The sequence below is a fragment of the Colias croceus genome, chromosome 4, assembly GCF_905220415.1.
Source record: "Colias croceus chromosome 4, ilColCroc2.1".
In the NCBI taxonomy this organism is placed as follows: Eukaryota; Metazoa; Arthropoda; class Insecta; order Lepidoptera; family Pieridae; genus Colias; species Colias croceus.
In genome coordinates, this window is record NC_059540.1 from 7,444,837 (window position 1) to 7,467,572 (window position 22,736).

General features: G+C 32.2%; 3 protein-coding genes across 3 annotated transcripts; 2 read left to right on the plus strand and 1 right to left on the minus strand.

Moving 5' to 3' along the window:
* Window positions 1–1,627: 1,627 nt before the first annotated feature.
* Window positions 1,628–6,556, plus strand: LOC123691353 (sphingomyelin phosphodiesterase 4). The gene is made up of 13 exons (XM_045635687.1): window positions 1,628–1,927; window positions 2,003–2,305; window positions 2,397–2,502; window positions 2,809–3,025; window positions 3,189–3,360; window positions 3,453–3,745; window positions 3,841–4,015; window positions 4,263–4,381; window positions 4,458–4,675; window positions 4,755–4,885; window positions 5,301–5,408; window positions 5,542–5,664; window positions 6,196–6,556. Exons 1-13 carry the CDS (start codon window positions 1,910–1,912, stop codon window positions 6,523–6,525), a joined length of 2,313 nt encoding a protein of 770 aa, XP_045491643.1. The 5' UTR covers window positions 1,628–1,909; the 3' UTR covers window positions 6,526–6,556.
* Window positions 6,557–7,521: 965 nt separating this feature from the next.
* Window positions 7,522–12,994, minus strand: LOC123691252 (DNA-directed RNA polymerase III subunit RPC2). Its single transcript, XM_045635554.1, has 12 exons — window positions 12,798–12,994; window positions 12,326–12,657; window positions 12,124–12,236; window positions 11,874–12,049; window positions 11,604–11,791; window positions 11,136–11,520; window positions 10,637–11,000; window positions 10,027–10,485; window positions 9,035–9,829; window positions 8,807–8,943; window positions 8,368–8,531; window positions 7,522–7,760 (listed from the first exon to the last, which is right to left on the minus strand). Exons 1-12 carry the CDS (start codon window positions 12,870–12,872, stop codon window positions 7,544–7,546), a joined length of 3,405 nt encoding a protein of 1,134 aa, XP_045491510.1. The 5' UTR covers window positions 12,873–12,994; the 3' UTR covers window positions 7,522–7,543.
* A 3,209-nt stretch (window positions 12,995–16,203) lies between these two features.
* LOC123690906 (mitochondrial Rho GTPase) lies at window positions 16,204–22,493 on the plus strand. Its single transcript, XM_045635036.1, has 11 exons — window positions 16,204–16,542; window positions 16,626–16,834; window positions 16,981–17,133; window positions 17,241–17,372; window positions 17,452–17,648; window positions 17,909–18,098; window positions 18,184–18,319; window positions 18,599–18,729; window positions 18,912–19,142; window positions 20,837–21,030; window positions 22,204–22,493. The coding sequence occupies exons 1-11, from the start codon at window positions 16,350–16,352 to the stop codon at window positions 22,328–22,330; spliced, it is 1,893 nt and encodes a 630-aa protein (XP_045490992.1). The 5' UTR covers window positions 16,204–16,349; the 3' UTR covers window positions 22,331–22,493.
* The last annotated feature ends 243 nt before the right edge of the window (window positions 22,494–22,736 follow it).

The following is a 22,736-nucleotide window of genomic DNA, read 5'->3' on the forward strand; positions in this document are numbered from 1 at the left end:
AAATATCATAAAATATCAAGAAGCTTATATCCTCTAATACACTGGAGATTGCACTATGACCATTAACTTGAAACAAGAAACTATGACATTCAATGACGTCAGTCATGTTATTTGTCTCTTTCTGTCGAGTGACCACGCTGGTTTGTAAATTCAGGATTTTTCAAAATAGAAAAAACTAAAAATCATGGTCTATAAATAATAACGACATATATTTTTAACAGTATTTATATTATAATATTATGGTCATACTTTATAGGTAGGTACATACAATTTTAATTGGTATAGAATGATAGTTATAAATAACTTTTGGCTACAAAGCTTGGATATGAACCGATATATAGCATTAACATCCTTTGTAAATAGAGGAAAGTTGTGTTTTGCATCAGATGCTGTTTACCAAATTGTTAGCTACTCAGATCTTCTTTTTAAACGCGTTGCTTCGACGGGTCAATTTCAAGCCAGAATCATCAAAGAAAAACTGTTTATAGCAGCTTTGCACAAATTTCAGCTAACTTTACAAAGTTTATTTTTCAAAAGGTATTTTTTTCTGGGTCGTAATCCTCAGTAACCTTGATGGGCACATATATTTCTTTTTATTTTACTTTTTGGAAAGCTGAAATACGTAAAACAAAAAAATATGAGGTAAGTTAATAAAGTATAATTTTCAATGTAAAAACGAACAATCTTATAACTACATGTGAGTGCAATACCGATGTCATGTGTTGTTTCATTACTAGTAACAATCTTTAAAATGGTGTTCTAAATTTTCATCATAATATTGTTATTACAATATATTCTCTTCGCTATCCATAAAAACTCGTCATCATGGTTACCTTACTTGTTAAATCTGTTTATTGAAAACTTGTTGAAAAATGATAAAGTATTAGGGAAATAACAAATTTAACATGACTGCTTACTAAAATGATGCTAAATTAGACAATTTTTGCCATTGAAATGATTCTAAACAGGTAAATGCAGGAGTATTGAGGAATATTGTAAATAACCTAAATATACACTTGGCTGTGAAATTCTATGCCAGAATTTGGTGTCCAAACACTTCTGCAATTTTGCACAATACAATGCATTCTTTATATTCGGAAAATATTCATTAAATAAGCAACAATATTAACTTAAATATTCGAAGCGACGCAATTTTTTTGACACACATGCCATATTGACAAAGTGAGAGTTGCTACAATTTTATTATGGTGACTACCCATAATCAGGGAGTATCGCTTTTTAATAATTGGTTCAGATACTTAGTTTATTTAGCATAAATAATAATTGTCTCATCCAACAATGCTTCTGAATGACGTTGTTGGCAATTTATCAACAAACTCATGTACAAAAACTAACCTTTTGCACAGAATATTACAGCATACATAGGGATTAGGGAAAACTTCGTATTAACAGTGGCAATACTAAGTTAGGTGTGAAAGTGATAAAAAACATGAACTGGGCAATATTTTCTTGTTACACGTCAATGTTCATACCGAAATCTCCAGTGTATTAGATATAAGCTTCTTGTAAAATATCAACACCTAATACATAGTTATCTGTGATCAACACACTCTGTGATGTCAACTTCAAACAAACTTCAAAGTTCAAACTTGTCAACTTTTAGAGGAGACCGGCGCGTTCTGCTTCTGCCAGAAAATAAACTTGAAAGTTTGAACGTTAAATGATTTATCTTCAAAAAATAATATAATTGTGCGATTGTGCATAATAATTAAAGAATATTCATTCCTTCTATATGTTTAATTGTTTCGTAAATATTCCATTAAAAGTGAAGGTTATAAATAAATAGTGCACTATTATTAAATGGAGCTTGTTGTTTCAACTTATCCACATTAATAAATAGATAGATATACAATAAAGTGTTTTACCGGAATTCGAAATCTAAACTAAAATGTCTAGCGACTTAATGGTATGTTTAAAATGTTCTATAGTTAATGTAAATTAATATAGAACTGTATCTAAAAAACTTCTTTTTATATTACAGAGTCAATTTTATTCTGCGCTAAATTTACCAGTATTAGAAAAAGTTATTGAGCTCACAAAAATTTTAGACCAGGCAGGACCTAGTAAAGACTTTCAAGCACTGTTTCCTCAATTGGTAAACAATATTTTTGCATCACCCAATAACAATGGTTGGGGCTTACGACAAATAACATGTGAACATAATAGATACGAATTTGAAGCACTGATGAGTTTTTTAGAACCACATGGACCATTATTTAGAATGTGTTACAAATTACTATTTGATCCTCAGTTGAAATATAATCTTCCTTTGAGTATGCTGCCAGTAAGTAAAGAAATTGTTATTTTATAGTTGAGCCAACAGGCAATATAATTGGCAATGGAGTACTTAATGTTTATATAATATTTTGTTTTAGTTTGAGTTACAAATGATGTTGGAGAGAGGAGGAAGGTGTCCACAATTTTATTCAGACATGTTAACATTGGATTCAAATTCCTTGAATGTGGTTGCTTTAGCCTTAAGTATCCTTTTAAAAATATTTTCTCTATAAATCTATAATTTTAACACCAATTTCTTATTCAATACCTAGTTGTCATGAAACTTACAATTAAAGTACATTTGCAACTTTAAGATTTAATTAAATTATGTGAATATCATGAATAAAATACTATGATAGCTAACCTTATCACTGCAGTTACTTTTGAGTGTTGTATCTAATGCGTTAAATGGTGCCCTCAGATCTTTAAATGTTAAATACAACTTATAAATATGTTTGTATTACCACCAACAACTACCATATAATGTTATTTCCTAAACCAAAAAATCAGATCCGTTTGATTATTACATATTCAATTTTGCTTTGCATTTGACAAATAACAATCAGAACAAAAGCTCCTGGGAGATATGGAATAGTGTTTATTTTGCTTTGGCTTGTGACTACCTCACACATTTTTTGCCAACTGATCCAAATATATGTGTTCTACCAATGATACCACATTATAATGGCAAAGTACCTCTAGTTGCACCACTTCAGTCAGTTAACAGGTAATCCTTTTATGCTGTATATTTTAATAGAACAATCTTCATCAAGAGAGTATTATTTGTTATGAGAAAACCACTAACTTATAAATTAATTAATAACGACCAAGCATTTACATGCATAAGCAACATTTCTACATTTTCATGTATTTAATTTAAATATTCACAGGCCTCTGGGTTCCCCTTCTTTATTACTTGTACCTGACCTATCTGGTATAAGTAACCAACACCCATCTTCCCAAAATCAATCAAGGAATGAGATATGGCGTTCAGAAACCGTATTACAAGTTTTTATTGACATTTGGATGAGTGTGGAACAGTTTAATTCACGCAACATTGAGGTTAGTTTAACTTGAATGAGGTTAGTGTAATAAAAATGAGTATCAAGATAGTAAATTATTGTATTTCATAATCTTTATATTTTTCTGTTCAGATGTACCAAAGAAATTATCCAGCAACATTTTCAAGCCCTGAAAGAGTGAGATTAGTGCGAGTTGTTATTAAACACATATACTCATATTCTGCAAAGTACAACTCCGATCCAGCTGTAAGGTCATCAGCTCTTCGTAAATACGCCAAGCAAATAATGTGCACGCGAGCATACCAATACGTGAAACATTTGGTATCAACCTGGCCTCTGGATGCCTCATTTAGACTTGTGATGGAATTGTGGCTAAGCCTCATACAACCTTGGCGATACACTAACAATAATGTTTCCAGAGATAGGTAAAAGCTTTCTTCTCATCTATATATAAGCTAGCTTTATTTCTAATCAAATATTGACTCATAAAATACTAATAATACATTTATTTAATTTTCAGGCATAATATTAATCAAGATGAAGGAGCCAGTGCAAATTTAGATCCAAGCTACATACAGTTCATTGCAGAAAATTATCCAACATATACCTATATACTACAACTTGTTTTGCCTAGATTTATGAGACTTGATTTATCTACATACAAAAATGCGGTCATGTTATTTAGATTAGGAAAGGTATGATTTCCGCCGGCGGCTCCGCCCGCGGTTTCAAAGAAAAACTCGCATAGTTCCCGTTCCCATGGAATTTCCGGGATAAAACCTATCCTATATTACTCGTGGATAATGTAGCTTTCGAATGGTGAAAGAATTTTTAAAATGGGTCCAGTAGTTTATGAGCCTATTCATTACAATCAAACAAACAAAGTTTTCCTCTTTATAATATTAGTGTAGATTAATTGTCATATTTTTATTTTTCATTTAGGTTTTTTCACAACAACACTTGATGCCCATACTATTGAACTTAGAAAAGGCAATAACTGATAGTATATCTGGCTTGTACACACCTGAAACAAGCTTTAATAATTCCAATCTAGATCAAAGGTAACATTGTATATTTTTTTTATAATTATAATTCTCAATGATATATGTATTTAAAATATATATTTTTCTCTTACAGTTACACATACAATGGTATATCTTTGCATAAATGGGTGTCAATAGCGAAACAAGCTATTTCTGAATTGAATATGATGACCACTTTCGAATATGATCCAATTTGGAGTGAAAATAAAAAGCCACTTTATATAGAACTTGTTAAAAAAATGATTTCTGCTAAACAAGTATCTGAAAAATTTATGGAAGAATATAGGAGTAGATATCATCAACAAAACAATGGTAAAAATTAATAAATTAATTTAATTAATATATCTTTAAAAATTGTTTTATTTTAATCTTTCAATTTGTCTTAATGTAGGTTTCTGGGGTAGCATTAAGCAATGGTTCATGATAAATAATAATGATGAAGACAGAATGATATTAGAAGAGTCTGAAAAAGTGCCGGTGTATTTGAATCATTGTATAAATTATTTCTCTAATATATTTATGGTGAGTATACTATCATGCTCTTGTTTTCCTATCTTATAGAAATTAGTCCATTAATCAAGTCAGTAAATGTGTATGTATTTACCAAATTGATTTACACATTTTGACTGTATGTACAGGTATACAGGACCTATTTATGTAAAGATTTTCTTCATCAATATAAAAAAAATATAGGAGAACTGATATAAGTCATTAAGATGCATAGTATGCATGTATAGTTCACTGCTTTAAAAATATGAATAAAAGTATCTTATACCTAACTTATTTTATGTTATTATGTTAATTAAAATAATAATGTTAATTAAAATATCCTATTAATAACTCAGCCCCCGGAATCACAGACACAATAGAAAATCTATTGTGTCGTTTTCCGATCGGGCCGCTCGGGCTCAATGGGTTAATGATTTTCATTTTTCAGGTAAACGACAATATGCTGTTATTGGCGGAGGCGAATGAGGTCGATAATTCACTGGAACATTCGTCTTTTGCTAATTCAAACAATTTCTCTTTTTCCATTGCACAAAAAGTAAGTATAGTTTTAAAGTCTCATTTCCATTTCAATGCGAGAACCATTCATTGTATGTTCATTGGTGGTTACGGTCGTTCATAATGACATAATATCATACAAAAAAAATTAATAAAAATCATTTTACTTTCAGTTACGAAGCAAACCCACAGGATTGCATTACATGGGCGATCCTGATTTGATGCCTATAATGTCGTATGAAAACACAATTCTTGTTAGACTGCTTTACCAATTGGCGACGAAATTAAACGAACTGGTATGTTTTTTTACGTTTACATAAAATCATTTATAAAAATGAAAGATATAATAATAATATATAAAATATAAGCCTTTATTCAGACACAAAACACGATACATAATATAGGTAATTAAACACTTATTTCTGACGACTCTGATGAGTCAATGACACCAACAACACGGTCTGTTTGCCCAATCCTGGCAAAGGCCTCCTCCATCTTCCTCCACTCTGTTCTATCAAGTGCTTTCCTTGACCATGTTTTTCCAGCTATGGCCTTAATTTCATCCTCCCATCTTCGAAACTGTCTACCTCGTTTCCTTTTCCTATTCCTTGGGTACCAATAGATGATATCTTTGCTCCACTTATTAATACCTCTTATTGTATGACCAGTCCATCTATCTCCATTGAAGCCTTCTGATTCTAGTTGTTACATCTTCAATTTTAGTGCGCTTTCTGATGGTTCTGTTACTTATTCTGTCTGTTTATTGCATCTTTAGACTTTATTAAATCCTTGTAAATTATTTCATAAATTAAAATTCTCCTTTGCAGTACTCTGAAGAATTTACCTCACTGTGGAATCGTCAAGACTTTTGGGGATATGCTGCTCGGGAAATATTACAAAAACCAATCACTATTCAAAATTATATGAAGGATGTAACCAACCATCAAAATAATATTGTGTCTAAAGATCTACCGCCGCGATTATCCTTTAGGAGATTTGGATCAAACATATTTGTCGTGTGGCTTACAATTGGTTATATATTTTTTAGACTTTTATCATATAATGGACTATTTTATGTATTCTTTTTGATCATGATGGTACTAATGATTGTATTGGCTAAAGCCTCTTTGAAAATGTGTAAAATTATTAAATCCTAACTGACTATTTTAATAAATTTATTTTTGTACAGCTGTTTGTTTTATCAATAATTATATGGTGACCATTTCAAATAATTTATGCCCTTAAAAATATCAGCAAAACTAATGTATTAAAATTAGATCATATCTACAAATTTAAATTGCATCAATGTATATGATTTTGTAATTAATATTTTAATTTTTCTATTTGACTACATATTATGTCCTTGTAAATAGTTTTTCCATATGTTTAACTTCAAAACTCAAAATAAAAATAACTGCGTTAAAAACAACCGACTTCAAAAACGGAAAAGTAAGAAATAAAAAAGATTTGTTATTATTAATTACTACATATTATTTTTATGTGCTATTTACTAAAAAGGTTTGATGTCGGTGCATGGGCTTAATACTAAGTGCTTAGTGTTTGGCACCGACTTCAAACCTATTTAATAAATAGCACATAAAAATAATATGTAGTAATTAATAATATCAAATCTTTTTTATTTCTTACTTTTCCGTTTTTGAAGTCGGTTGTTTTTAACGCAGTTATTTTTATTTAATACTTTTTAGTGTATTTTTCAACACGAATCAAACGAGCCCAAACTCGATAAAGTTGAGTCAATATATTACTGAGTTCCTATGGCCACCTTCCGATTCCATCATCAGATCAGCTCCATGTCATGATAATGTTTCATCGCTATCCAATTTACATTCGTATACAAAATTTCAGCTCAATCGGTTACCGGGAAGTGAATCAAAGTTACTTGCTACATTGAAATTAAGTCATCGAGTACAGACAAAAATGCTCATAAAATAAAAACTACTAGGCCTAGCCGAATAAAATTTTTATGGGACCAATTCGGCACCATTCCGCATCGAACAAAAAAAGAATCACGTAAATCGGTTCAGAAACCTCGGAGTAATCGGTGTACATACATAAAAAAAAAAAAAAAAAAAATATACCGGCCGAATTGATAACCTCCTCCTTTTTTTTGAAGTTGGTTAATAAAAACAAAATTGTCATAAAAAAAGCATTTAATCAACAATATCGTTTGAGCGTGAGCCGTGGCACGATGTTCATAGAGGCTAGTTCCTGGAAGAGCAGCTTGCACGCGTACGGCATCTCGACGGCGGCGACCGCGGCGGACGAGCGGCACGCGTGGCACCACGCGCGGCTCGCCAGCCGCCCGCACGCGCCGCAGATGTCCGCGCTGAACGCGTCCGACGCGAACATCAAGCGCTCCATAAGCAACATGCTGCAAGACACAACATTGTTTTATTAGGCTCATCTCGCTGAGTCTCCTTACTATTCAGAGTTACTATTATTATAGATAGTTACTATTTTCTCTCGCTAAAGCCAGGTGCGTTACACCGTGTATTTGAATTGATCAAACTGACAATTCCTAAATCAAACAAAATTTTTAACTTGTTAACAATGTATTTTCTATTCAATTTTTTATGGATGTGACGGGATGCTACTCCATTAGCAACATGCTGCGGAAGTCACGACATTGCCATATTGATACGTCAAGCTCGCTGATTCTTGTCGGGTCCGCTGCGCCGTGTATTTTTACTTATCCAACTGTACCAACCCTAAATCTAACAATTTATTTAACTTGCAATGAATTTTAAGCTATTGCATAGATTCTACCGCGGGCCTTAGCGCGGGGACCGAATCCAAAAATTGCGTAACGAAAAACCTCACGCTCCCCACTCCGACAGGCACAGAGGTGTGGCTTGAAGGCATGCTATGCAATAGCTTAACCGCGGCAGTCCCCGAGTGCCACACGTATTTTTTTTTCTATTCGATTCTAATGGACGTTATATAGACGTTATTCATAGATGCATATCACACGTACATACCTAGCTCCATAACCAATTAGGCAGTCGCGTTCCATCTCTCCGAGGCGCAGGCCGCCGTCCCGCGAGCGCCCCTCGGTGGGCTGGCGCGTGAGCACCGCGCGCGGCCCGCGGGCGCGAGCGTGCATCTTGTCTTGCACCATGTGCTTCAGCTTTTGGTAATACACCTGCATGGAGGTAAGCGGCTCTCGTTATGTTAAAGTTAATTTATTGCAGAAATCTTGTTTGTAAACACAAAATATATCATGTTAGGATAATATTTTAATGTATTCGTCAATTTCGTGTTTGATAAAGAAGTGTAAATCGTAGACGAAGACGTAATTTATATAATAGTATTACTATACTTAAATATTCGAAACAAATACATTCATACATTATACTTATAGATAATCCATTGACTGATAATAATGATAATTTTAAAGAAAAGTAAAAATATACTTACAGGTCCAGAATAAATATAAGCTTCGAGAGGTTCTCCTGTTAAGCCTGAATAAAATATATCTTTGCCATGATAGTTATAACCATGTTTCTCCAATTCATTACACACATCTTTTACTTTGGAACCACCAAATGCAGTACCTGAGAAATAAATATTAACATTACAAAATAACATTTATAATTACAACGACGTCATATAACACTAGTACTTAAATAAATTGAATGTCCATACCATAATGGAATTTTCCTTCCATTAGACCAGCTTTTCCAGCTAAAAGTTCAATAGTTTTTCCAACTGTCATACGGGAGGGAAATCCATGTGGATTCATAATCATATCAGGGCAAATTCCTCTGTCATTAAAAGGCATATCTTCTTGCTGCACTATAAGACCAGTGACACCCTTCTGTCCGTGACGCGAACTGAACTTATCTCCAATCTCTGGAATCCTTGTTTGTCTTAATAATATTTTTATCAGAAATGCATCCTCTGAGTTTGAAGAGACCATTACTTTTTCGATATAAGATTCAACTGGACCTTTATATGTGATAGGAACATCTTTGTAGTCTATTTGTTGGGGTTGCCCTTGACTAATGGGATTTAATGTGGCTGGAGGCATTTGTTTGTTGATGAGAACTTGCCGATTTTCGACCATTTCTCCAGGAGCCGCTATTCCATCAGTATCTAAGATTTCGTGTGCTTTTATAATTTTGCCGGTGTTAGCATCTCGGGATGGTCCCAATATACGATCTGATGTTTGATTGCTATATCTCTTCATGGTTGTCTTCGCATTTTTGTACACTAAACATCGGCCGTAGCCACGGTCTATGGAAGCTCTGTTTAAAATTAAGGCGTCTTCAATGTCGTAACCGCTGTAACTCATTACAGCGACAGTTGCGTTCTGACCAGCAGGCAACTTGTCGAAGTTAGTTAATTCTATTGTTCTAGTCTTGACCATTGGACATTGGGGATATACTAAGTTGTACATAAGAGAATCTATTCTATTTTTCTGGTTGTAGCCAATTGTTCCTGTAATGTTGAAAGTAAATATGTTTCAAATATTTTACATACATTTGACATTTATTATTAGGTATTAAGTTGTTTAGACTACTGCTAAAAAAATACAAAAACAATATAGTAAAATTTATTTTCTAGAAAAAAGTATATCAAAAATATATTATAACAAGCATTTTCATGATGAAAATATTAAAATAATATGAACTCACCCATTGCCTGTTTACCCATAGCACATTGGTAAGTGTTTCTAGGGCTCTGATTGTGATGAGGATATGGAACAAGTCCAGCACAAACTCCTAATATTGTAAAGGGTTCTATTTCTAAATGTGTTGTCACATACGGATCAATCTCAGCCTCCACAGTAGCTATATGACTGTCATTCTCTTCATTTACATCTAAATATTCTATAAGGCCATCCTTTAAAAAGTCTTGGAATTTTTTTAAACCTCTTTTAAGTTCATTTATGTGTTGTTGCTTAACCAATGGATATCCTCTCTCAACAATTATGTAAGGACGACAAAGTCTGCCTGCATCACTACAGATATATACAGTCCTTTGGTTGTGATTTGGATAGATGGAAACAAATGCGGATATTAATCCTCGCCGTCGGAACATCCTGAATATTTTTATGAGCTTTTTATACTGCCTTGTTACACCCAAAATATTACCTGAAAATAAATAATTTTTGAGTAAAAAGAGTAACTTCTGTAACTTAGAAAAATTATGTAATGATTCATATCTATATCTAATGGATTATGCATAATGCTATTTTAGAGGAATGAAAGGATAATAAAAAGATATTTCAGAATGCTTCCTTACCATTAAGAAAAACCATGTAATTAGCTGGATGATTAATCTCCTCTCCGCCCAACAACCTAACATCTTCAACACCAGCATTACAGGCCAACCTAGCAATAGGTTCTTCAGAGCACTCTGTTGTTATGTGCGTCATCAAAGCCAAGTTCTTAACAAGACCACACCCTTCACCTTCTGGCGTGTCAGAAGGACAAAGCATACCCCATTGAGAAGGTTGTAAGGATCTTGGACCTGACACTTTGCGAGTCTTCTCAAACTGTGAGTTCACTCTTGTCATCATACCTAATGCAGATATGTAACTGAGTCGACTCAGAACCTGTGTCACACCATGTCTCTCCATTTTAAATCTCTTGATGGTCCAGTTACCCTTTAATTCAAATTACAATAACATAAATATATATATTAAATAGTTGAAATAAAGTATACTCATTATAAAATTAATGTGGGTAGTGTTAAATATTACTACATTGTAAAAGGTACATAGAATTTAAGGTATACTTACACTTGAAATAGCTGTAAATAGTCCATTAGTTATCAAGTCAGGTCTCATATGTTTGACAATATCAAAAGGTGCAGCTTTGACCTTAGGTATTATTTTTTCCGCAATAGATTTTAGTTCCCAATTAAATCTTTTAAATAAATCTTCAAACATTAAAGCTAATAGTGAACCGGCCAATTCCAGTCTCTTGTTTCCATAATAATCAGGATCATCAATAGCGGTCTTATTCGTTTCAGCTTCAATAACTCTCCTTACCATTATTGCTAAATAGATAGCTTTAACATAAAAATTATAGTTTTCTACTGCTACATGAGCTAATATAGTAGTGGCTAGCAGTTCCCTGGCTTCATCTACAGGAGTTTTAATTTTAGACTGTGATGATGGAAACCTTAAAAGAAAAGAAAATGGTAATAAATATGATCATGATAATATATTATCTGCAAACATAGTTTCAAGTTTATATAATCACACCTTTTAGCTTTAAACTTTTGTCCAATATATGTAAGGGCTTGATTCTGGGTGAATATTTTTAAGTTATGGCAATCCATAATACATGGTGCCATTTTTTTAATGGTGTTATCATCAGTACCAATTAATTGCATTATTTCTTGATCACTGCAAATTCCCATAGCTTTAAATGCAACTGCAATAGGGATATCCTAAAATTCATAAAAAGTATTGTATAATACTGTTTATTATTTTTAAATCTAAGTAAGAATATAAAATAGAAAAATAATATACATCTGACAATGCATTATGTCTCAGAACATATTTTCCATTCTTCACAATAACATTTGTTCTTGTTTTCTTCTCATGAGTCGAACTAGTCACTTGACATTGAATGGCTCCTTTAAATTCATCTACAATCATCCTATTTCTAGAGAGTTGTTCTTGTATCAATATAACCTTTTCTTGACCTGGAAATAAATATTAATTTGTTAGACATTTTCATTTTTCTAAAAGCAGCTGTATTTATACAAGATATAAATACCTCTTATAATAAAATAACCGCCAGGATCATGTGGACATTCATTCAACTGAGAGAGTTCATAATCAGATTTATTTGTTAAGACACAGTTTGAGGATCGAAGCATTAATGGCATCCTGAAACATTGTTATATGTAATAAGTACACTGTTAGTAATAAAACATGTTAATTTTTATGTGTATTTTAGAGCAAGCCTACTGAATTACCTTCCTATGAGTTGTTTGTTTTTAATAACCCGCTGATTCCCTCTTATATATTCAATGTCAACTGTTATAGGTGCTGAATAAGTAAGGTCCCTGAGGCGACATTCGTGCGGTGTTGTTGGCTTTGTGATATTAAAGCCTTCTTCCAGATCTGGGGTCCCCACATAGGCATTTAAATATTTTAAATAAAACAGTGGATCTGAATCACAAAATATTTTCTCATTTGCCTGCACAATTTTCTTTATTTCAACATTTATAAAGTAATTGAATGAATCAATGTGTTGCTTTACTAAGCCCTTTACTTGGAGAAATGATGGAACCAATTTCCACTTATCCTGCAAAATATATATGAGTTTCCAAGGTATGATTTCAAGTAACAAGGATATATTATTTCACGATTTATGAGGTATGTGTTATAAGAATAAATATTAGCTTGTTTATATAATTAACAGCGAAAAACCAAATGAAGACTAACCTCTAAAGTTTTAACCTGTTCTCTTAATCCTTTCGAGCTATCCCATTCTGTCTGCTTTTTATTGATTTCTCCCATTTTTCTAAATATTGTTTAAACCATTGATAAAGTTCAAGATTTTATAGCATCAATGTATCATACATTTATTTCTTAAGACATGTTTTCATTTTCAAATAGTTTCCCATTTCTCAGACAGGCAAATCCAAGAAGCTTATATCTTATACACTGGAGATTTCGGTATGAACATTTGACGTGTAAGAGCGTTTTCACATTGTCCGGTCCGATATCGGATATCGGGCGCCGATAGCCGATATCCGATATCGGAGGCTAAGTAAAATGTATGATTTAGGTACCTGTCTTTCACATTGTCCGGTCCGATATCGGATATCGGAGCCAACACCGATATTCCCGTGAACTATCGGACGATAATGTTCAGTGTTACCAACTCAATTTTCGAAAAGGTAGTATACCAACAGCAAAAAAAGCACTAGTTTGTGTATTTTCAGTCATTTCTAGGCGCTAAATGTAAAAAAAAAAATCCTTTCATTTACTTTAAACCTTTTTATTAAGAAAACATTCATTTAAGTATTTAAAGGCATTAAAAATACTATTTTTACGGGAGCTATTTTAATACCGTCCTATAATATACGGCAATTGGCTGAACTGAAGTAAACAAAAATATCTATATCTTTTTTTACGTCTCAAATATAATAAATACAACAAATAAAGTTTTTTATTATAGTTTGCCATGATGACCAGTGTTGCTAGACCTTATGATTTTTCGGGTGATCTACTGATTTTTCAAATAGGTACTAGCTTGGAAAGAAAGGGATAGTTATAATATTTGTTAAATACTACCCAGAATATTTAAGAAAGGAAAAGTAAATTTGCATATTATGTTAACGAGGTATCAAAATATACTGCACTTTCCAACATGTACAATAAATCAACAAAAATTGTATGAAATATTTTAGAAGAAACTGACGAAATAGTTAATGGAGAAACAATTTTATGACATTCAAGAATTTATTACATTGCGGAATCTGTGACAACGAAGAATTAGTTTAGTTTAATTTATTTCGTTTAATATTTGCACACCCAGATAATAGGTAGAATGATGTACATTCTACCTATTATTTATAGGTATAATATATATATTATTATTAGCACTATAAAATTGTAATAACAGCACCTACATTTGTAAATGTAATTTGAATTTATATTTGCCAGTTTCGTCGCTTTAATACTGAGTTGAATTTTATTTTATTTTATTTGTTTATGAACATAACAGTCGTACATGATTTAATATAAAAAAGTTCTAAAATTCACTACGACCACACAACATGTTCTATTATTAAAAAAAGAAAAACAGCATATAAAAAAAACAAGCCTCACAATGAAATTGAATATTGAAACTAGATTCTGACTCTGCAGAGGGTACAAATCCAAACTCCGCAGTCAGCAGATTAAACCGGTTTGAAAAACATAATTTATTTATTCCTATTTATTTTATTTAAAATAAAGTTTATTTTTTGTAACTTAAATGCATCCACTGTCTTTTTTTAATTCTCCATATATCTACTTTTCCAGTTTCTGGCAACACTCATGATATCGGGACGATATTATCGGATAATGTGAAAGGGCAAATTGTGTCCGATATCGGATATCGGCTATCGGCTTCCGATATCCGATATCGGACCGGACAATGTGAAAACGCTCTAACAAGAAAATTGTTGTGTTTTATCACTTTCACACCTAACTTGGTATTGCCACTGTTAATACGAAGTTTTCCCAAGGCTATGTATGCCGTAATATTCTGTGCAAAAGGTTAGTTTTTGTACATGAGTTTGTTGATAAATTGCCAACAACGTCATTCAGAAGCATTGTTGGATGAGACAATTATTATTTATGCTAAATAAAATAAGTATCTGGACCAATTATTAAAAAGCGAAACTCCCTGATTATGGGTAGTTACCATAACAAAATTGTAGCAACTCTCACTTTGACAATATGGCATAAGTGTCAAAAAAATTGCGTCGCTTCGAATATTTAAGTTAATATTGTTGCGTATTTAATAAATATTTTCCGAATATAAATAATGTATTGCATTGTGAAAAATTGCAGAAGTGTTTGGACACCAAATTCTGGCATAGAATTTCACAGGCAAGTGTATATTTACGTTATTTACAATATTCCTCAATACTCCTGCATTTACCTATTTAGAATCATTTCAATGGCAAAAATTGTAAAATTTTGCATCATTTTAGAAAGCAGTCATGTTAAATTTGTTATTTTCCTAATACTTTATCATTTTTCAACAAGTTTTCAATAAACAAAATTAACAAGTAAGGTAACCATGATGACGAGTTTTTATGGATAGTGAAGAGAATATATTGTAATAAGTAACAATATTATGATGAAATTTAGAACACCATTTTCAAGATTTTTACTAGTAATGAAACAACACTCGACATCGGTATTGCACTCACATGTAGTTATAAGATTGTTCGTTTTTACATTGAAATTTATACTTTTTTAACTTACCTCATATTTTTTATTTTAGGTATTTCAGCTTTCCAAAAAGTAAAATAAAAAGAAATATATGTGCCCATCAAGGGTAAAAATACTGAGGATTACGACCCAGAAAAAAATACCTTTTGAAAAATAAACTTTATTTTTTTTTAGTAAAGTTAGCTGAAATTTGTGCAAGGCGTTTATTATAAACAGTTTTTCTTTGATGATTTTGGCTTGAAATTGACCCGTCGAAGCAACGCGTTTAAAAAGAAGATCTGAGTAGCTTACAATTTGGTAAACAGCATCTGATGCAAAACACAACTTTCTTCTATTTACAAAGGATGTTAATGCTATATATCGGTTCATATCCAGGCTTTGTAGCCAAGAGTTATTTAAAACTATCATTCTATACCAATTAAAATTGTATGTACCTATAAAGTATGGCCAGTAATATTATAATATAATTAATACTGTTAAAAATATATGTCGTTATTATTTATAGACCATGATTTTTAGTTTTTTCTATTTCGAAAAATCCTGAATATACAAACCAGTGTGGTCACCCACAGAAAGAGACAAAAAACAACACTGACGTCATTCAAGGTTATATTTTCTTGTGACAAGTCAATGGTCATAGTGCAATCTCCAGTGTATAAGATATAAGCTTCTTGGGCAAATCCAATTTTATGTGACAATGACAAATGACAGTTGAATAATATTGCCAAAATTAAAAAAAAAGTCTTATTTATTTTTTTATTTTTCTCGTCTATACATAAGTTCAATGCTTTGTTATCTGCGCGTCGTTCAGATTTTTTTCTTAATATATTATCTGTCTCTGAAAAAAAATCTATATCTTACTCTCTTACTCTATGCCTATTCTAGTCTCTGTGGTTTATGAAGTTTACTTTACAACCAAAATTACATAAAAATATTAATCATGAATGGAATTATAATAAAATAGTTATATACTGCGTTTTTTGTTTCTCTAAAATGAACATTTAATGTATATGGAATAGTAAATATTACTTATTACTATACAAAATGGTTTATGAGCCGATTCCGAGAACTGTCCGCATTATTTTGCTGGGTGAACCAGGAGTCGGCAAAACATCACTCATTCTCTCTTTAGTTACTGAAGAATTTACAGAACATGTTCCACCGAAGGCAGAAGAAATCACAATTCCTGCTGATGTTACACCAGAACAAGTACCGACGAATATTGTTGATGTATGTTGTACGTATCGCAAGTTCCATATAACATTCTACTTATTTCTAAATTCCCACGCACAGGTATTAATAAACGATTATTTATTTTAGTGTGTGAACAAACAATTGAACAAGTTGCCGAAGAAATAGAAAAGGCTCATGTGATTTGTATCGTATTTTCTGTTGACAAGCAAGAAACGCTTAATAAAGTCGCATCGTACTGGCTACCGTTTGTGAGGGACAATTGTCCAGAAGATTATAGGAAACCAGTGATCTTAGTAGGAAATAAAATTGACTTAATTGATTATTCGATTATAGATGTAAGTATATAATTCTTATAAGAGATAATAGTACACAATATAGTTTTAGACTACCATTACTGTATTTCTATTTTTCTCATTTTTGCATCATATAGGTATTAACTATTATAGTAATAATTAATTATGCAATTATTACATGTTTCTAGAATATTTGGGATATAGCAGAGGAATACCCGGAGGTAGACCGATGTATTGAATGTTCTGCTAAGACATTGACTAATGTCTCTGAAATGTTCTATAATGCACAAAAAGCTGTTTTGCACCCAATACATCCTATTTATTCAATAGAAGAACAAGAAGTGAGTATTAATATAGAATACAAAGATAAAAGAGCTTTATATATTATAATATCCTTTCTTAAATTCTATACTTTGGAAGAATATTTTAATTGTATTGAACTTTGCAGCTCACAGAAAGGTGTAAAAAGGCATTGTCAAGAATATTCAAAATATGTGACTTAGATGGTGATGGAGTTTTGGATGATTATGAAATAACAGTATTCCAGAAAAAGTGCTTTGACTCTCCATTACAACTGCAGGTGCAATATAATATTTTGCATGAGAATTCCTTTAGGTATGATTTGTATCAGAATGATAATAATGAACATATTTTTTTAGGTTCTAGATGAAGTAAAATCTGTTATAGCACAAAATATTGCTGGGGGAATAGAGAATGAATGCATCACAATGAAGGGATTTATATTCTTGCACTGTCTTTTCATACAGAGAGGAAGAAATGAGACAACATGGACAGTACTACGTAAATTTGGTTATGATGAGAGTTTGGAATTGACACAAAGTTATTTATATGCTAAGTATGTTTAATGTCTTATAAGAGCTAGTCAGCTAGCACGCCAGAGCAACTTTTGTCTCCGCAACTATTTTGTCTCTCCCATCAACTCTATGGGGAGTCGCGTCGCTACATGCGCGAACTTTCTTACTAGCCCATAGAGTTGATGAGAGAGACAAAATAGCTGCGGAGACAAAAGTTGCTCTTGTGCGCTAGCTCTTAGAATCATTATTAAATTAATGAACAACATAAAATCTTGAATGAAATATCTGATCTATATTTTAGTCTGAAAATACCAGCAGGCAGCACATCAGAACTTTCGTACAAAGGCCAACAATTTTTGACGCAAATTTTTGAGAAGTATGATAGGGATAAAGATGGAATGCTAAATCCTACTGAACTTAAAAATGTATTTTCATGTTGTCCTCGCATACCCTGGCATAACTTAAGGTATACTGTACCAACCAATGATAAGGTATGCATTTTTATATTTATTCACATAATGATTTGGTATGACATATTATATAAATAAGTGTTGAAAATTGTTTTTCTTTTTTCAGGGGTACTTGACTTTACAAGGCTGGATGTGTCGTTGGACATTAATGACCCTCCTAGACTTGCAAAGTACAAGTGCTTACTTAGCTTATTTGGGATATAATTTCTTAGAAAATGAATCCCAAAAATCTGCATTTCATGGTAAGTACTTTCATATTAACTTAAACTATCTGTGTTCCGCGGTTTCACCTGCATTGCTCCGCTACTGTTGGTCTTAGCGTGATGATAAATAACCTATAGCCTATCTCAATAAATGGGTTATCTAACACTGAAAGAATTTTTTAAATCGGAATCGGAAACATGTGTTGTTTTTCCTAAATTAATTATTTTCTAGCACTTCTTATTGCATTTTTTTATATTTTCAACAAAACAGATTTTTTCTTGAGCTCCTGCTAATGTTTCTGTTTGGTTTTATTTCAGTTACTCGGGAGAAAAAAATTGATATAGCTAAAAAACAATCAAACCGTAATGTATACCAGTGTCATATCATTGGACCCAGAGGTTGTGGTAAAACATCCATATGTAGGAGTTTTTTAGGAATAGCACATAAGGTAGTGTTTAAATTATTATTTAATGTATAGCTATGTCTTCTTCAACCCATCTATGTATGTATAATGTATATGTTATAATGTAAATTGCCTGTTGAAGTTTATAAGTTAAATTTGTATGTTATTTATTAATTTTATAAAGTTTTCATAACTTTAATTAGTTTAACACTGTATTATATCTACAGAAAATCAAACCTCATTCCAATGAGCGAGGAGATGGATACTCTACAGAGAACAACTGTTGTATTAATACAGTATTAGTGTATGGGCAAGAGAAGTACTTAGTTTTAAAGGAAATACCAATCACACGTGTCTCCGACCCTCTGCAGCCTCATGAAGTTAATTGTGATGTAGCTTGCCTTGTTTATGACGTCACCGCTAGTCGATCTTTTGAGTTCATCGCTAGAATATATATTGTGAGTATAAAGATAAATTATTTGTTAGACCAGACCTATGTCCTTTAGGCTAAATGAACACCCAACATTACAATATTCGTCTTTACATTTTATAACTGTGCTATTTTTAACTAGCTGCGCTCCGCGGTTTCACCCGCGTGGCTCCGCTCCTGTTGGTCTTAGCGTGATAATATATAGCCATTCTCCTTCCTCGGTATATGTGCTATCTAACACCGAAATAATTTTTCAAATCGGACCAGTAGTTCCCGAGATTAGCGCGTTCAAACAAACTCTTCAGCTTTATAATATTTTTTTTTTTTTTTTTTTTTTTTTTCTTTTAATTTTCAAATTTCAAATTTATTTATTATTATTAAACATACATACATACAATAATTACAATTACAATTTATTACAATAGGTATACAATTAAAATTCATGTAAAAGTATATAAATAAAAAGGCTACCAAAACAATTATTTATACAAGCCAATGTTTCCCTAGCTAGGTTACTGGGCAACCTGTGTTTAGGAGAAACAGCTTGCCTCTAAAATAAATACACAAAAAGCCTCTTAGCAAGTACTTAATTATTATAAATTAAAATTGGTTACAATAGGGAGTAAGAGAAAAAAAAATATGTGTAAAATTTAAGGTGTATAAGAGAATGCGGGTGTGGCGAATGAAACTGTATCTTATGAATGTATATATATTTGTGTGTGTATGTGTATGTGTGTGCGTGTGTTTGTGTAAGTGTGTGTGTGTGTGTGTGTGTGTGTGTGTGTGAAATATTATATTATAGATATCTAAGCAAGAGTCACGTTTACACTTAAGCCAGTATCTCAAGAAGTTGTTCTGTCTCGTCATAAGTTTTTCCTAATAGAAAGAAGCGTACGGTTAATTTACATTTAGAATACGGTAAGGCATAGATGCTAAGACTATCATTAATTTTGTTATACAAATAGGGTCCGAGGAAGTAAAAGAACCTCTTGGTGAACATGCTATTTGGCTGAGGAACAGTGCAGATTTTGTTCTTTCGTCGAAACGAGGTTGTAACTAGAGGTGTTAATCGGTGTTGTAAAATAATAGTCTGTAAAATAAAATGTTGTCTAACGGTGAGAACCTTCCAATCTTTGTACAGGTCGGTTGTACAATACTGCATAGGTTTAAACGTGGAGACTTTCATAACTGCTCTTTGAGCCACCTCGAGGGGCTTCAGCTCATATTAGTATAGATTTTATTGAAATCGTGATCATACACCAATTAACTAATGATATAAGTGTATAATCATAGTCATAAAATTAAATAAAAATTCTGAACACAGTTGAGAGTTTGATATCTTGGTTATAAATTACTAGTTTTCCGCCCGCGGCGGCTGTGCCCGCGGTTTCAAAGAAAAACTTGCATAGTTCCCGTTCCCGTGGAATTTCCGGGATAAAACCTATCCTATATTATTCGTGGATATTGTAGCTTTCGAATGGTGAAAGAATTTTTAAAATCGGTCCAGTAGTTTATTTATTCCTATTCATTTTAATCAAACAAACAAACAAGTTTTCCTCTTTATAATATTAGTGTAGATTATATTTTTGAAATAAGCAGCTCCCTCGCAAAAACTTGTTATTTGTTATTTGAAGTATAAACATAACATACTACATTAGATCAACATGGTATAATTTATAGAACAAAATTTTACGACTTTTGTACACCATCCATGTTTTTTAGAAATATTTTGCTGAAAGTCACATCCCTGTACTGATTGTTGGAACCAAAGGAGATGGCATGATCACCAGACAGGAATATATTCTACAACCAGAAGTATTTTGTAGCAAGTACCAATTGCTTCCACCGCAACTCTTTAATATTAAAGAGAATAAGCACGATGTTCTTGTGAAACTTGCGACAATGGCTGCTTTTCCGTAAGTATTGTAAATGAGATTCTAATTACTGTACTGTAATTATTTGTCATTAAAATTTATTAATATTTAAATGTAGAAGTAAAATAAGTCTCCTAAAGACTTATTTTATCTAATGCACATAATGTACTAGGACCTAGGTATTACATATTATATGGAACTAATGACTGTAAGCTATTTTGTAATCGTTAAACAAGCAGATCATGGTCTTTTTTATCAAATACATTTTAATTTAAACTTATTGATATAAATAGAATATATGTTATACTAGATTTCCGCCCGCGGCTTCGCCCGCGTTTGCAAAGGAAAACCCGCATAGTTCCCGTTCCCGTGGGATTTCCGGGATAAAAACTATCCTATGTGTTAATCCAAGTTACCCTCTATATGTGTGCTAAATTTAATTGTAATCGTTTCAGTAGTTTTTACGTGAAAGAGTAACAAACATCCATACATCCATACTTACAAACTTTCGCCTTTATAATATACTAGCTGCTCCGCGCGGTTTCACCCCCGTGGCCCCACCCCTGTTGGTCGTAGCGTAATGACACATAGCCTATAACCTTCCTCGATAAATGGGCTATATAACAGCGAAAGAATTTTTCAAATCGGACCAGTAGTTCCCGAGATTAGCGCGTTCAAACAAACAAACTCTTCAGCTTTATAATATTAGTATACATTAGATTAGATTAGATAATTCCTAACTGTAAGTTACAATTGGCTGATAATATAATATAGTATTACTGTTTTTTTAATTCACAATATGTTAACCAGTCAATTTCAAGCTGCTTGGATTTTGTTCAGCAAACACAGGTTAGTTGTATGTATTGTGATATCAATTATTATTTAACTGGACCATAGTGTAGTTACCCATATTATTTTTAAAATTTACGAGCTCTTCCGACTATTTAAAGGAAGGGCCTTCTGTATGTATATCTGTCACTAAGCTTATCGTAAACAATTGGACCGATTTAGATGAAGTTATGCTATCGGGATTGATAGATGGCGCTATTGTCAGTATTTAACGGTTAAATTTCTAATTTATTGTAATATTCAACCATGCCAGCGTCCGTCTACAATCTACATGTTCGCTAGTTTACGAATACTTAATAAATATTCTCATTTCTCATAACTATATTGGAATACGTCAAATTAACTAATAAGCTATCATTATTTCAGACATCTCAAACAGTTTGCGAGTTTTGCTGGCGATAACTCGTCCTGGTGGAAGGCTGGTATTGGGGTCGCCGCTGCTACTATAATGGGCCTCGTTCTTATCAAGATACTTAACTTCCAGAGACAATAGATGTAGGAAAATAGGAGAAACTGCTTTCTTGGTGAAAAGTGCAAATACGTTACAAATTACAAGAATGTAATATAAAATATATATTAGTAAACCTACAAATTATAATAATAAACCACCAAAGAAGCTCCCGTATATAAAATATTTTTATTTTGAGTTGTAAATAAACGCATTAAATTGAATATATTGACTTTCATTTCAATTAAATCCTAACAAATAGACGCCGATGGCGCAACTGCATATGTTAGTAAGTCTATTAATTATAAATCTTGTAAAAAATGTCTACGTTTCGTATTATCAAAATAGGTAAGCATAAGTACCTTTAGTTTTTCGAGTCCTTAATCTGCCTAAAAATTCAATGTATGTTATCTATGAGGATTTATAAATAATATATTATATGCATTTCGCC